This window comes from Stigmatopora nigra, chromosome 7 (assembly GCF_051989575.1).
Source record: "Stigmatopora nigra isolate UIUO_SnigA chromosome 7, RoL_Snig_1.1, whole genome shotgun sequence".
In the NCBI taxonomy this organism is placed as follows: Eukaryota; Metazoa; Chordata; class Actinopteri; order Syngnathiformes; family Syngnathidae; genus Stigmatopora; species Stigmatopora nigra.
In genome coordinates, this window is record NC_135514.1 from 5,384,732 (window position 1) to 5,399,944 (window position 15,213).

The following is a 15,213-nucleotide window of genomic DNA, read 5'->3' on the forward strand; positions in this document are numbered from 1 at the left end:
CAATTTGGCTTTTTCATGATCATACCAATAAGCATAAAGTTGTGACTTTAAAGGACATGTTAATTGCTGCTTTGTTTAACTATCGTTTATGGATTGTCAAGGTCTAAATTTTCACCAACACTATGGTTGCCTAAACCCATGCATGGCAAGAATAAAAGGAAGACCATATAATCTTTTAGGCATTCTCGGCTGAGGTAATTTGCAAGCGCTATGCTGCTAAAGTAGCCTAGAAGAGTAAAATTTAACAATTTAAATGTTCAAAAACACCAAAGGCCTGAGTTTGGCAATAGTTTGCATGTGCAAACATGCAGAGTTAACAACATTAGGTGCAAGATAATCGACAAAGTGGGTGCAATTGGGATCGCGTCAGGCAACCGTGCTAAATTGTTAGATTGAATACTTAGATACATTGTGAGGGGTGTTTAAACGATTGTGAATTGCTATGACCTTGATGATTGAGAATTTTCAGTCATTCTAACCAGAGCAAATTATTTTGCAGGTTAAGCTAAATAGCCGAAATAATTGACCTAATCTAATCTGGGGTTTTTTTTTGCCATAATGTGGGACACCTAGTTGGTTTGTGTTTAAAAAAGCAGATATACTTCCCAAATCCAGAAGTACCCTTAGGCATGTACTTGTGGTGTGCATGCATGTCTACGCAAAGACAATGTCTGTGTAAACACAGACATGTATTCTGTTTGCAGGTTTTGTATGTCCATGATCCTGAGTACGTCTCAAGTGTTGGAAGCTCCCCTTCCCTCAGTCCCATCAGCCCTCTGTCCCCCACCTCCTCAGAAGCTGATTTAGAGAAGGTGACGGTATGTTGACCACACCTCTATTGCAAAAACCATGCATAACTCAAGTATTGGGCGCCAGGGACTTTGAAAATGTTGCGTGTATGGAACAATAATTACATTTATGTCAGAAACCAAAATGATCGATCATTTTTTTCACTCAAGTTATGAGTCTGAGTGTGAATGGTTGTCATTCTACTTGTGTCCTGCGATTGTCTGGCTACCAAATGAGTGTCCCCTGAAGTCAGCTGGGTTAGGTTCCAGCACCCCCTCGACACTTGTGAGGATAAGCAGTACAGAAAATGAATTAACGTTAATATTTCTATATTTCTAAAATATTTTATAAAAAGGGAAGAAAAGGACTGAATGAATTGCAACAGGCTTTATTTTAAGTACAAATTGTATCCCTAAAAACAAAAAGAAACAAAACGTTTTTTTAAACCGCAGTAACCAAGATCAGATTAAATTTAATTCTAATACAACTGAGAAAGAAATAGTTTAATTAAACAAAAAAACAACATTTTGAGTGGGAAAAAGAAAAATGAATGAAAACATTTTACGTTATCACAGTTTATGCTTAAAATTAAGTCCAAATTGATCCCGTAAATGCTGTCTGTAAATGTTTTCTGATTTAACCGATGTCAGAGCTGATTGATTTATCCTTGAGTGTGTTTGCTGCCAACCCTCAATAAATAGGATAACGCCCTTTAAGTTGACAGGGCAATGACAATGAATAATGTGAACCCAAAGTTATAATCCCCAGAACTCACAAGTAACAAACAGAGCTCCTTGCCCCCACTTCCTATTTACCAACACTAAAATCATAAAATTTGAAATTTACAATTATCTCATGTTCACAAGGAGAGAGAGAGATAAGAGCTGCTTATTATTCCAAGGACTGCTCAAGCAATAAAATGTACCCTGACAGGATGGGATAGGTGTGGAATATTCAGCGATAATTATATGCAGGAGAAAAATATTCTTCAGTTGTCCTTCCACCTGGTGGAAGATTAAATGTCTTTTTGCTTATATCCAGAGAACTTGCATTATATCCCCTGTTATTTTCTGTAATTCCTAAAGACACTTTCTTATACAGGGAGTCCTTACATGGGCTTCTTTGAAAGTACTTAGCACATTTTGTTTTGTGCTCTTTTTCCATCTCCATGGTACCTGCTCTATGCTTGTAGTCTTCTAATGGTGCTTTTAAATTCATAAAAGCATCTACCACTGTTTTGTTAACTGACACCGTTGGTTAATGTAAACCGTAGCTTGTTTCTCTTCAAATGATCAGATTCTTTATTTCCATGTCATTAAATCTTATAGTACATTGTAAACACAAATACAATTTTTTAACCAGTTGCAGTAACATATCTCTGGATGCTGCTGCTCCAATATTTGTCTTAACAGTCTGGTATATGTGGTCTGTCTTCCATCCAATGAAAATGTGTGTGATCTCTGCTCTTGTAGTATTTTATCCTTCCAGCCGTTTATACAGCTCCTGTTAAAGGTTAACTTGAAAACCGATTGAGCTAGATTTGAACTTTGGCTTATATACAGGATGTTCGTTTTAAGGGTTTTGTTCTGTTTTTGTTTAAGGTGCTGTAAAGTCGCTTTTTATCATTTTCTATTAAAAACATGATATCTGTTTAAATATAAGTACTAAAAACATGGACACAAGCTGGCAACAGCTAGTGCTGAATCTCTAGTTATAGGGAGAAACTATTTTGGTCTTTTTTTTGCCAATTTTACTTTTAGCCTTGTTTTTAAATGCTCAATGTTGGAATTTGCAGTTCCATACGGGCGACACGAAAGGGGCAGACAATGACTAATCCATATTGATAATTGGTAAAGGATAAAATGCTGCTGCAGGCTGAAAGAAACACTCAAAAGTACACTGTTTTCTCCTTCAGAATTGTATTCTATATTGGGTGGTTCAAACATGCACAAGTCTATTGACAAAAGAAACATCTTCCACGCAATACCATCACCGATTGCAAGTGCTAGTATTGTGATTGACACTGGCAACGGACATGCCTACAAAACCCTAGCACTGACGGCCTAGCTGTTTTCTCCCTTTTTTGAAGCCTTCTGACAGGTACCCATTATTTTTTAGTCATTCAAATTTCCTTAACAGTTGTTTTTTTCTGCCCCATCCAACAATTAGAAAATTCAACTATCGTGTTTGTGGGCAATACTTGCTCATTGAAATGTAGTGTGTATTTTGCCCCCCCTCAAACGAGTGGGCTGCCAGCAATGCAGTCAGTCAGTTTGTTTAGCTCTCCGTCATGTTGCCATTGCAGCCATTGCCTGGTTGTGAATCGTACTTGGATTAATTTATTATCTGCCAGTGACATCAAAATAATTAAAGCCATCTCCCAAGAAATAATAGTTTACTAGTCACTTAGCTGCACGGCGATTGGCTGCCACCAATTCAGGGTGCTCTCCACCTGGTGCCCATCTGTGGTAGGCTTCAGCACAAAATGAATGAATGATCACTCAGGAGAATTTCACATTTTTCAACTTCATGAAAAAGGGGGCCTAGCTATCTTCCAAGTCAGTCACCGTCTACCGGAATTAGTGTTCCTGCGTTTCTTTCACGTGTTTTCAACTGGCCATTTGTGTCTTTGAAATAGCGAAAAAAGTATACCGCTTATCTATTTAAATAATACCTATGAGAACAAGATTGCTTTTTACATATCTTGATGCTGAGGGGAGCATATTGAACAGCTGTGAATGCAATAAACGAAGTATATTCCTTTAAAATGCTATGTTGTGTCAGACATCTAGACCAAGAAATAAATAACAGAGCTTCATAATCGAGTAATCGTGCTTAGAAAGCGAGCATTTCCTCATCTGATGATTTGGATCTTTTATTTGGCAGAAATATTAATGTGATTTCAGGAAGAAACTTAATAACCTCCGCAGTTTCTTTTTTGTCTCCTCATCTTTTAATTACACTGTAAGCCTTTTTGGGCCTCATTTATAAAAATGAATGAGTGTTGCTCTACGTCGTGTAATACTATTGCAACCAGCATATATACAACACAGAGGAATACAACTGCTCTGAAAAGAAACTATTCAGATGCCTCGTATTTTCATTCATTTTACATCTGGCACTAGAAGAGTCAGGGATCCAATTTGAAGGTCGAATACCTAGGATATATTTGGATAATCAACATTTGAATGCTAAATGAATCATGTCTGCGAGTCTGAACACAGAAAGAAGTAGCCACTGTTGTGCCTGTGGGCATCTGGTCTACTGAAGAATCCGTTGAGCTCGCTGCAAGAACTTTTTAATAAACAAACTCACTGGCCCATGTGGTTTTGCTTTTAATTAAAGAGATTGATCATCGTGCCATCTATTAAGGAAGACCGTCTTCTTGCACCACAGAAACAAACATATAGTTGGATTCATGCCACAATTAAGGAAAATTGTGCTGAGACTATAATAATGTTGTGCTCTGTAATTCATTAATGAATGTGGGATTCTTTTTTTATTGACTGTCCTCCATCCCCTAAAATTCTTTTATTGGTTAGATTTACATACAGTAATACCTTGAGATACGGGCTTTAGGCATTCCGGGACATATCACATATGTCAATTTACTCATATTTCAAATCAATTTTTATAGTACCTATAGTAGTCATCGCGTGTGATTGGGGACGGTTGGAGAAAGATGTCTAATACCTGTATTTTTCTTTTAATACCCTGAAAAATTGTTTGGTGAACCAAATGGATCTATTTGCTATGGACAAAGACATACATAAACAAACACAGATTTACACATTCCTAGTTTCAATGCAGTGATACGTTTACCTTTCTGGTGACCACTTGAATCATCACTCCTCTTGCTACTGCCATTTTAAATCTTTCACATGAAGTGTACATCACACATTTATTTATACCTTTGATATGAGGTGGCATATGGGCATTCCATTTTTTTAATTAGTGGGTGGTAGCACTAATACTATTGTATTAGTGAACAAAGTGTTTTTATGTTTAGCTCATCGAGCTATAAGCCAATTGCTACAATTCTAAAGCATAGTCTCTGTCCGCCTGTTGCTTTTGGCAGAAAACGTGACACATCTTGCAGCCATTGGCGAGCTATATGTGTGCACGCATAGAAAACTGGCCCAGTTTTTATCTGCAAGCCTGGCTGTCATTGGATTGTTTGGCAGACACCAGTTTGTTGGCTCACTTGTTCTCTGGTCATCTGTGCTGGCAGGCCCTCTTCATCCTTTCCAATGTCCCTATAGTCGTATGTACATTTATCCCTGCACATGCACACACAGAAGCAAGCATACCCTTCTATTGTGACTCTAGGCGTATAGTTTTTACGTATCGGTGCATTGTTAATGTTGATGACCAAAGTTGGACTATCATTTGGCTCATTTTGACATGGTATGAATTTGACATGGCCTGCACAAATGAAAATATGAGATAGTGTTTAAGCAAACTTTGCACATTTATTGTGATAAAAAAACATCACATTGGTAAATAAGCTCAAGGTATATAACTGGCTCGAGACTCCTTCATTGTAATGGGTTGTGTATTTTCAGTTGTTTTTTACTTATCAGAACATTTACACCAAATTTCTTAGGACTCACTAGTTTATTTAACTATGCTATTGTTAGTTAAACAGTAAGCTTTTAAGCAAAATCCATGTATGCATGGTAGTTTACGCTGCAAACAATCTTTCTGCTTGCTGCTGTCTTTTTCCCATGTTTGAGGCACCTTCCTCTTTTTATTTTAACTATAGAATTGGGTCATTTGCAAAGGGACTTGCTCATGAAGTGGAGCCAAGAACTGTGTAGGTGAGGTGGCGTCACAGTTAGTGGAGAACAAGTAAAACACTGACAAATTCCCACTAACTTCATCTGATAGGCATGCTGCTTTGGTCGCTAAGCTATATTGACAGAAGCTGGTCTACTGGATCAGAGATTAAACACTCTCTTTCCCAACAATTTTTTCACTGTCATTTTAGCATTTTGGAGTATTTTTTTTTGTATTCCCTAAAAGCTTGTTGTGGTTGTGCCCACAGTCTATGCTGCACTGTATGTGTGTATCGATGACCATAGGCTGTTTGTCGACTGCACCAGGAGACAATGAGTGGGAGAAGTGTGGGTTATGTCACTGAAACAGCAGACACTTTGCTGAGGGCTATGACTCTCCAAATCGTCTCTTCTTCTCTGGCCTATCCCCTTCTGATCGAAAATCCCCATGATCATAACTCCCACACATTCCTCCTTTTTTTCTTTATTCTTTCCATCCGATCAGTCTTTTGTTTCCTTGAGCTTTATCTTTCGGCATATCTTCTTTGGAGTGAGTCTTTTGTTGTATGATTTGTTGCCTACACCGCATAACAGATGCTTTTACAGTCCTTGGTTATCACTGCCAAACGTACAAGGGTGAAACTATTAATCTTATACAGAGTTTACCTAGACTATATGCCCAAATCTGACAACATACCAGGTAGTAGCCCGCCTGGGAGTACCTGACGTCCAGGTCTGTGCATGCTTTCATATTGTCTTTCCTTGTTGTATTCCTCTGCTTTCCATTTCACAGTGCTTCAGAGGATAGTGTTTGGTAGGTTGTCTCAACATATGATACCCATAATGCAGTCTTACATGGCGAAAAATGTATGATTTGGGATGGCACTGAATTCTCGCCAGGGGAGATTGCTTTATTTTTTTGTGCTGTGTTGTTTAGCAGTGCAGATAAAATAATTTATTTTCCGCCCTTGGTAACAACACAATGCTGTTTTCCAATAAATTGCCATTGAATAATGCAAAAAAACTAATAACTGGATTCTGGCATGTGCAAGAGATGCATTTCTGTCATGGTGAACAATTTAGGACTAGTTAAAATTGGACTGTTTTGTCCTTGTCTGTGCTGTGCTGATTGTTATTCATTTTTCTGTTTCATTTACAAGGCACTTTAATGTCTTTTGTATTTATATATGACCAATCTGTTGTTCTTCTTTTCTGCTGGAATCTTGTCAGTTGTTTATTCATTCTGTTCCATCCTCCAAAATGGTGCTCACCCTGTTGTCATGGGCAATTAATTTAGACAGTGACTCAGACTTAGTGTCTCCCAGTGGCACAGAGGAAATGGAAAAAAAAAGGCTCAACCTACCTCTACCTTCTGTTTTATCCCAAATGACAGATCTAGATTCCATAATTACTAAGTGTCCGTGTCATAGTGAAATATACTGGTAACATTCCGTGTTAATATGTCTATCTGGATTATAGAGCAAATGACATTTTTTATGGAAACATTTAGAATATAAGGCCAATAAATGCATATCATAAAATCTGCAATATTGAGTTTTCATACATTTTCCCCCATTAAGAAATGTGCTTTTTGATCCGGTCCTTTGGAATGATGTACTTCTAACAATATGTCATTATACAAAGGGGTGGAAGGTGGTTCTGAATTGCTAAACAACAGCAATGTATATCAAGTTTTTACATGATTATAGTTATTTTGTGATGTTGGTTGGTTGAATTTCAGTATATTTTTCATCTGTGTTGTAGTTCACAAATTTTTGTGGATAGAGACAAGAAATGCTTTACTTCACAAGAGTTTATGTTCATGCTAAACATTCAGAAGGAGCAAATTAGAGAAATGCAGCATAAATGTTATTCTAATTAAAGTGGTAAATTTCACATATACTAGACACAGGGAAAAAATATTGTAGATACGTAGTATCTATATTTAGAGACTCAAGTGCATTAGTATGATCAAATACGGCACAAATTAGTTACACCATGTTTCATCAAGTGGAACAAACTTTCCGTGTTTGTCAGTGCATATTATTGTGTGACTATTTTCTGAATTGTTTTTACAAACCGGCACACAGTACACAATGGAATATCTTTTTTGGTACTTCTTACTTTTGTACGCTTACAAAACACAGTTGTTCGATCCAGTTGACAAATAGCAAATATGTCTTTATTTCCCTTTGTACCAATGAGTCCACTGATATCCTTGACTCCATCTACCTTGCCCACAGGATTCAGATGGAGCTACCAGAACAGAGGCTGTTCTTCCCCCAGTGTTTTCTTCCCTGCGTCAAGCCAGAGTGGTTTCATCCACCTCTGAGGAGGAAGAGGCCCTCACAGAGAAGTTCCTTAAGATCAGCTGCAAGTACATAACAGATGGAAAGGTAAAATTGTGTTGTCTATGTTGAGCTTTTCTTTAATTTTCCCTACGAATTTTGACTAAATTTCATGTTTTTTCACACCATCATTCTGTTTTGTATTTCAACAGTAACATTTCTCTAAATTCAAACTTTGAAAATTATAGTCCTCGGGTTACGACGTTTTGGCTTTACAACGACCCCGCCTCGTTCGCCATTTATTCCTCGCACCATAGGCTTAGCTAGTACATAGTGCTTGTCTGAGGTTGTGCAATGGCGTGAATGTTGCACAAAAATATGTAACAAAAAAATTGATTTACGATATTATCATTGTCAGGACAGGGCTCACTTGTTGCAACATGACAGGTTGTGCATATATTTACCATTTAAAATACTCGGTTGTTTTAATATGTTTTAGTCATTGATCAATTTTAGTTGTATTGTGTTTATTATATTATTGCTTTTGTTCAACTGACTAACAGAAGGCTACATCTTGCTGACACGTTCCTGCTGACGTTTTTTTTTCTTTCCTGCTTTTTCTTCCCGTATTTCCTTCATGTGTCAAATTTTGAGATCCCAAATTGGATTTCTATTCATGAGCTATACAGATTTCAGCAATCCGTCTGCCACTGCCATCTGTGTGTTGAGACAGCGTTCCTGTCTAAACACACATACAGGTCTATGCTGATTCACTTTCAGTTCCTAAATGAAGACATTTAAGTGGTCGGCACTTGCAGTCGATCACTGCAGTGATTCCAGATCAGGTCTCTGTTGTACATGGGGTTTTATTGTCTGCCGTATTTCAGAAAACTTGAACTGTTTCTACCTATGTATAGAAAACGTTTACATATGATCGCCCGCTGTGAATGAGTATGAGACGACAGTTTTATGTCTACAGAGTGGATGTAGAGGAAGGCAAACCCACAGCTGAACCATAAATTCTGCCTGACATTACTCTTTATAATCCCCTCTTTCTTTTATGTGTTTATGTTTTATTTATTTATTTTATTATGTTTTAGGGCTCAGTCAGTGGAGTGTTGCTGGTAACACCCAACAACATCATGTTTGATCCTCACCGGATGGACCCCCTTGTTCAAGCCCATGGGTGCGAGGAGTATGGTATCATGTGCCCTTTAGAAGAGGTCCAATCTGCCGCCATCTTTAAGGAGCTCACTGACCCCAAGATCAGAGAGACTGTGCCTGAGTAAGAGAAGTTTTCTGTTATTTTTATACAAGAAAGAAAATGAGATAATGAAATAAGAGGCATCATACTTTATTCCAGTTGCATTGCTCTTCTTCCTTCTGGATTAATCTTTGCATTTGAAGGGCTTCAGTTTATTCATGTAGCACTTCCACGACAACCACAGCACTTTACTAAGCAAATAACATGACATTAAAAAAAACATCTCGAAATCCCAAGAGCCAAAGTCATTTTAATATACTGCACATACACACAATGAATGAGTTTGTTCAACTTTTTTCTCGAGGATTTAAACCTTCAAACAATTTTTCACATTACGATCAACCAAGATCTTCAGGACAGCTTAGGTCAAATGCTAATTTGGTCTAATTTGATATTCATTTTTACAACTGAACCATGTTTCTCTAAAATTCTTTTAAAAAAGCCCTACTGCTAATTCCATTATATCATGGTTGGTCCATTATATCATGGTTATGTCAATGTTGGGTTTATTCCATTCATATCAAAGGTTGTATAGTGCTGTTTTTTTGTTTGTTTTATTTTTGTAATGCAGTATTTTTACTTTTCGCTGGCTTTTCAGTCAGTTTTAAGTATGTGGTATACTCAGCTCCTAAACTTTGACTCTTCTACCCATACTCTGTGGTTCGCCTCAACCACACTCCTAGCACCACCACCTGCTGAGACCCTCTTAAAAATACGGCAAAATTCTTCTATTTTTGTTTTCTCGCTGTGCCGGTGGTCTGATTGCATCAACATCCAATTGACAGTTTAATTCTTTCCCATGTTTACCAGAACAAGAATCAAAATGCAATTATACCAGTGTTAATTAACTATCCTTTAACCTTTCTACGCTAAGATTCCTGCTCTGTATGTAGAAAGAATTAGCCGCCCCTGTGGAATCACATGTTTCCTCCCACGGAATCATTTGTTTTCCTTTTGCTTCAGTTTTTATCTTACAATCCTGTCTAAGCCTGAATTATGCAAGGATAAATATAGTGTCGGAGCCCTTTAGAGTCTTTCCCTTTTTTTTTGTTTCCTCTACTGGCAGCAAAGTCTGACCAGTGATGTATTTAGCAGGTTGGGAGATACTGCCCATGGAGAAGTTACAGTCTTCCCTCGGTTATCGCGACTTCACTTACCGCAAATTCACTTCTTGATTTTTTTTTTCTGCTATTATTTTTTTATTTATTCATTGTCATTGCCCTGTCAACTTAAAGGGCGTTATGTTTATTTAAACTCATTTTCAAGTTCATGTCTACTTCCTTCAATTTTTTTGCCCCAACTTCAAAAAGGCCCCGATCTTCTCACGCCTTGAACAAACTCAAATTCTTCCTCCATTTTGCAATTTTATTGAAGTCTGTGGTGATAGAAAAAGGATTAGGTTGAAAACCTTATAGAAGGAAGCATGTGGCATCATGCAAGTTTCAAGTTACTATGTTGATCAAAGTGTTGCTCTTAAGTTTACTAGTAACATTTTGAGTTTACTACAAATATATAAAAGGGTGTTCAAATGATAGACTGGAAGTGCAAGTGAATTGTTATATCAACTGATTGAATAAATCAATACTGATATTCACTTTACAGAGATTGATAGTAAGAGTAATCCAAGTTAAAGGAAAGCACAAAAAAATGCAACTTATACAACTTATGGTTGTGTCAAGGCTGGACTACTGAGCTTATATACTGCATTGTGTTTCCAATCTTTCCCTCTGTCTCCTTCATTTTATGCATAATTTACTGTTATTCTATTTTCATGTGACATTGTTATAGTTTGTATGCCAGTTGCATAAATTGAAACAGTAGAGCATCTATGGCAGAAAGTGGAGTCAAAAAATGCTCAAGTCATAAGGGCATTAGTATTTATTGATCCCGGATAGGATTGCCTGTCTCATTTTACACTGTCTTTCCAGTGACCTGGAGCCTCTGCCATCTGAGAGACATCCTTCCCAGCAGAAGGACCATGAGCATCTCTTGAAAGAGCCAGGGGCCAATGACAGTGGTAGCACTGCCCCACGCAGCACAGAGGGCTCAATTTCAGAAGACGTCTTCACGGAGTCTGAGCTTTCCCCCATAAGAGAGGAAGAACAAGCGTCCAGCGAGGAGGTCTGTCTGGACAAGTCATCCGGTGCCTCTACGGAGTCTGTACAAACCGTGACTCAGGGAGGGGGCTCTGGCAGACAGGCACCCGGTAATTCCGAAAGCTCAGTCAGCCATCCTGAGGCACTTCCAACGACAAATGCCTCGGGCACATTAAAAGACACTGCCACAGAAACAAATATTCAGTCGCCATTGGGATCCAAGCAGCACAGTGAAGAGAAGCCTCCAAGCACACCCACTACCAGCACTGCCACCAGTCAGGCCCAGCGCCAAAGCAGCACCTCTCGCCTAGGGTCTCAAAGTGCAGACACCCCACTTGCCACAGACACTCTTTCTGTCACAGCCAGTCCAATGGTGGATGCCAACGAGGAGACCGAAATCTCCAAAACCGACTCTATGCAACAAGGGACAGTGGAGAAAAATGATTTGGACGAGGGTCAAAAGGACAACACAGAGAATTCCCAGGGTAAATACAGATTTCCTCTTTTTCCCTAAAATAATTCAACTTTGACACTTGTTCTTTGATTGTTTTTTTTAAACTATTGTGCACCCCTACTCCCATCAGCAGTGGGCACAAATTTTGGTGATGAGAGATGGTAACTTGTTAACAATGGGTTTAAAACGTGTTCATTTATATCCGTAGGGATCTTGGATTTGAAAGGAACAATGAATAGAAACTGATCAAATTCATGAATAGATAGAACATCCCATTATTTTCGGAAAGTACAAAAAACAAAAAAATCCCAGAAATGTTACTTGTTATAGAGGACAAATGTTTCAATACTGTTCAATGCAGCCCTCGTGTAACAATTACATCCGCTAGACACAAATGAAGTTCTTCAACACAAGATTGACGTCAAGATTCACTCAAGATTTGAACTTGATTCGAGGCTTTTGGCGAAAGCTCGAACAACAGTGCTGACACTCTTGACCCCAGTCATCCACAATCCATTGTAACTTGCGACATGCATCACTCCCAAGCCTTTGATTCTCTTGGCTGTTATATCACCATCGACATTTCATTCCAAATCATCACGTGCTACTCTGCCTGCCCCAACCACTATGTTGCCCATCCGTTAGCAATCCATTAGCAAGGCTGTTAAATTGTGTTTGATCCATGGTTTCAGTCCATTTTCATTCACACCCGCATTGTGTTCTCATTCACGTCAGGCATTTCCCCTGTATAGCTCTAATATGCAGTTTCATTGAGTATTGAGTGTTTTTTTAGGGTTAAAAGCGCTGTGATCACAAGGTAGTCAAATGTCTTGCGACTGCCCTGGGATGTTGATGAATGGATTTACCGTAATGCTTGGAATGTACAGGGAGGCTGTTTTTAGGGTGAACATCCGCTGCGTTGATCGCAATAAGTAGCGTGCCAGCAAGAAATAAAACCAGTCACTCAATCAGTCATGGCCATACAAAAATTTAATTTAATGCACAGAGAAGGCGCATCGACCATTTTAGAGAATATTTTAGACTTTTAAGTATGCCCTATAGGTAAGAAAATACTTTAGATGAAAAAGTAGTTGTATAAAACCCATGTTATCAAAAACGGTCATACGAAATCAAAACTTGTGTTGTCGCCCAGATCTTGTTGAAACACTGCTCATGATAGTTGACGACAGGCAATACCAGAGTACTAGGGATTAGGGAAGGGAAGCGTGCAGTGTTTGTGTCGCCTTTAGGTTCATGTAGCTATTCGAGTTATTGCATGAGGTTGCACGCATTTGCCCTTTTTCAGTTGATGAGGAATTACCAAAGCATTGTTTTGCATCTTTAGCTTAGTACAATAGTGCTTTGTTTTTTGTGGGATACAAACTCAAATGGGTCACTATTCTCGTGAAAGGATGCCTTCTGATTCCGAGCTGTGAACCGGTTTACCTCGAGCTGACTGAATGGTCTGATCAAATCACAGATGATGTATCCCAGCTCGAAACCACGGTGACTCATTTGGTGCTGTATTTCCCACTTTTGCTGGACTCTGTAGGGCAGTGATTTTAATACCATAGAAAGAAGCAAACCACGGAAGCAGCAGGGAGTTTTTGTTTGTTTGTTTTGCGTTGTTTTGTTTTTTCCATTTTCCCTCTTCCAGGTAATTATCCTGCAAAAGAAATCTCCAATTTAGCGATAAACCGTAAATAAAATGTCACATCGTTTCAAACGTGAAACTTCTGTGAATAAGTAAATACATTTCTTCCCTCCATATTCAAATAATAACTCCCTCCTTTCACTATGAAAAGTAAGGGAACAAAACCTGTAGTTATTTTCCTTCAAACCAAAAGTTGCGTGTCAATATCAAATAAAGAAAATAATCAACTGGAGACATCACCATTGGTTAGCAGACTATTTTCACCTTCACAAAAAGGAACTAGTAATTTTACCTCACATATGGCTATTTACAAAAAAGATTAAGGTTGGATGAACAGAACCCATTTTAACCTAAAAAATGTAGATTTTTGTAAAGTTTTCTGATCATTTACACAAAATGGGATTTCAAGTAAGAAAAATATTACAGGTTGTCCACAAATGAGGACATTTTCAATAAGGCTGCTCTTTCACCAGGAAAAAAAAAAAACAAAACGCCACAGATAATTCACTTGGATCTTTTAGTAGGTGGCTCAGTGTTGTCCTGCATCTCATAATCACTTATTTTGGCTGTGTTATTGTCTTTTTGCATTCATCCTCGTGTTAACCTCTATTGCTAACATCATAACAAAAACCTGCATCCTTGTCATATTCTTCCACTCCTGAGCGTTCGTCTGGAGCTAGCATTCTTCTGGCAACGGTGCCCCCATTTCCGTGGTGGTCGGGTGTAATTAAAGTTTAAAATTATCGAATTTTTCTCAAAGTTTTTATTATCATTGAAAAAAATGATTTCACTTTTTTTTTAGCTTTTTACGCCCAGCTCTAGTTTGAATCATACGTCATGCCCAACAAATAGCTTGCCATAAATTCCCCTGCAATGCTAGTGGCATCCTAATCTAAATTATTGTCTAAAGTGAGAAAAATCTTACTGTACTGCGTCATGACCACGAGACTCCACATTTATAAAATGTTGTTCTTTATTCGGCTCCTTTGGAGTTGTTCTTTAAAAATACAATTTAGGTCATGTGTGTGTTTGTTTTTTTATTAACACATTGTTATATGTATATTATCGAAAGCAAATTAATTATATTTAATTATTTTGATTTTAATTTTTCTCATTTTCCCTTTCCCCGTTTAGGATCAACTGAAAAGAGAAAAAGCTACTCACACAAATTCCTTTGTCTCCGGGTGGGAAAGCCTATGAAGAAGACATTTGTTTCTAATGCCAGTGCATCCATGCAACAGTATGCCCAGCAGGGAAAAAAGCATGAATATTGGTTTGCTGTGCCACAGGAAAGGTCAGTCACTGCAGCATTTGATTTTGAAGCTTGGGGATGCATAATAAGAGTTCATTGATATCAGTCTTTTTTCATTTAGAAATGACTTTTCATGACACTGGTTTTGTCTCAAAGTGGATAACCTTAGAAAACACATTTGCTCAAACAATTTAAATATGCAAATCAAGCTTTTCTTAGCTCTCTGTTAACAGAGTAAATAATGTTAAACCACAATGACACAGCTCATAGTCGCTTCCATTTTGTGACAAACGTGACATCATTTATACCTATGCTCCTTCCTTCTGAAGATAAATTATGGACTCTCCTTCACGTGCAGCACAGCATGTGTTTTTGTTGACCACAAAGTCTCCTATCCAGTTAATTTTCAAAATAGTCAATACCTTGAACTATTCTTTACGTGATAATTGGGCCAGGTTTTGATTCAGATTCAATAGTCTTTTAATGATCAAATTTACTTTAATATTTATGACAGCACAAATTATTTTTATATAAATTATAAGATGCTCGGCTGACCAATAATCAGATTTGAATCAGACAAGCATCTGTATTGTTGTTGTCTTTTTTTTGCCTTGCTGCTATTAGGCTTTTCAGTTAGA

At 37.9% G+C, this 15,213-nt stretch overlaps 1 protein-coding gene across 7 annotated transcripts in view; it reads left to right on the forward strand.

The window, feature by feature from the left end:
* The window catches only part of oxr1a (oxidation resistance 1a), an 83,858-nt gene that overhangs the window by 56,680 nt on the left and 11,965 nt on the right, over positions 1 to 15,213 (forward strand). For 4 of the 7 annotated variants that reach the window (XM_077719989.1, XM_077719988.1, XM_077719992.1 and 1 more), the window contains 5 exons: positions 705 to 818; positions 7,811 to 7,963; positions 8,956 to 9,140; positions 11,048 to 11,700; positions 14,458 to 14,617. In XM_077719989.1, the coding sequence (XP_077576115.1) occupies positions 705 to 818; positions 7,811 to 7,963; positions 8,956 to 9,140; positions 11,048 to 11,700; positions 14,458 to 14,617 (1,265 nt within the window). The remainder of the gene's footprint in view (positions 1 to 704; positions 819 to 7,810; positions 7,964 to 8,955; positions 9,141 to 11,047; positions 11,701 to 14,457; positions 14,618 to 15,213) is intronic. The other 3 variants (XM_077719993.1, XM_077719994.1, XM_077719995.1) reach the window with 1 other exon arrangement.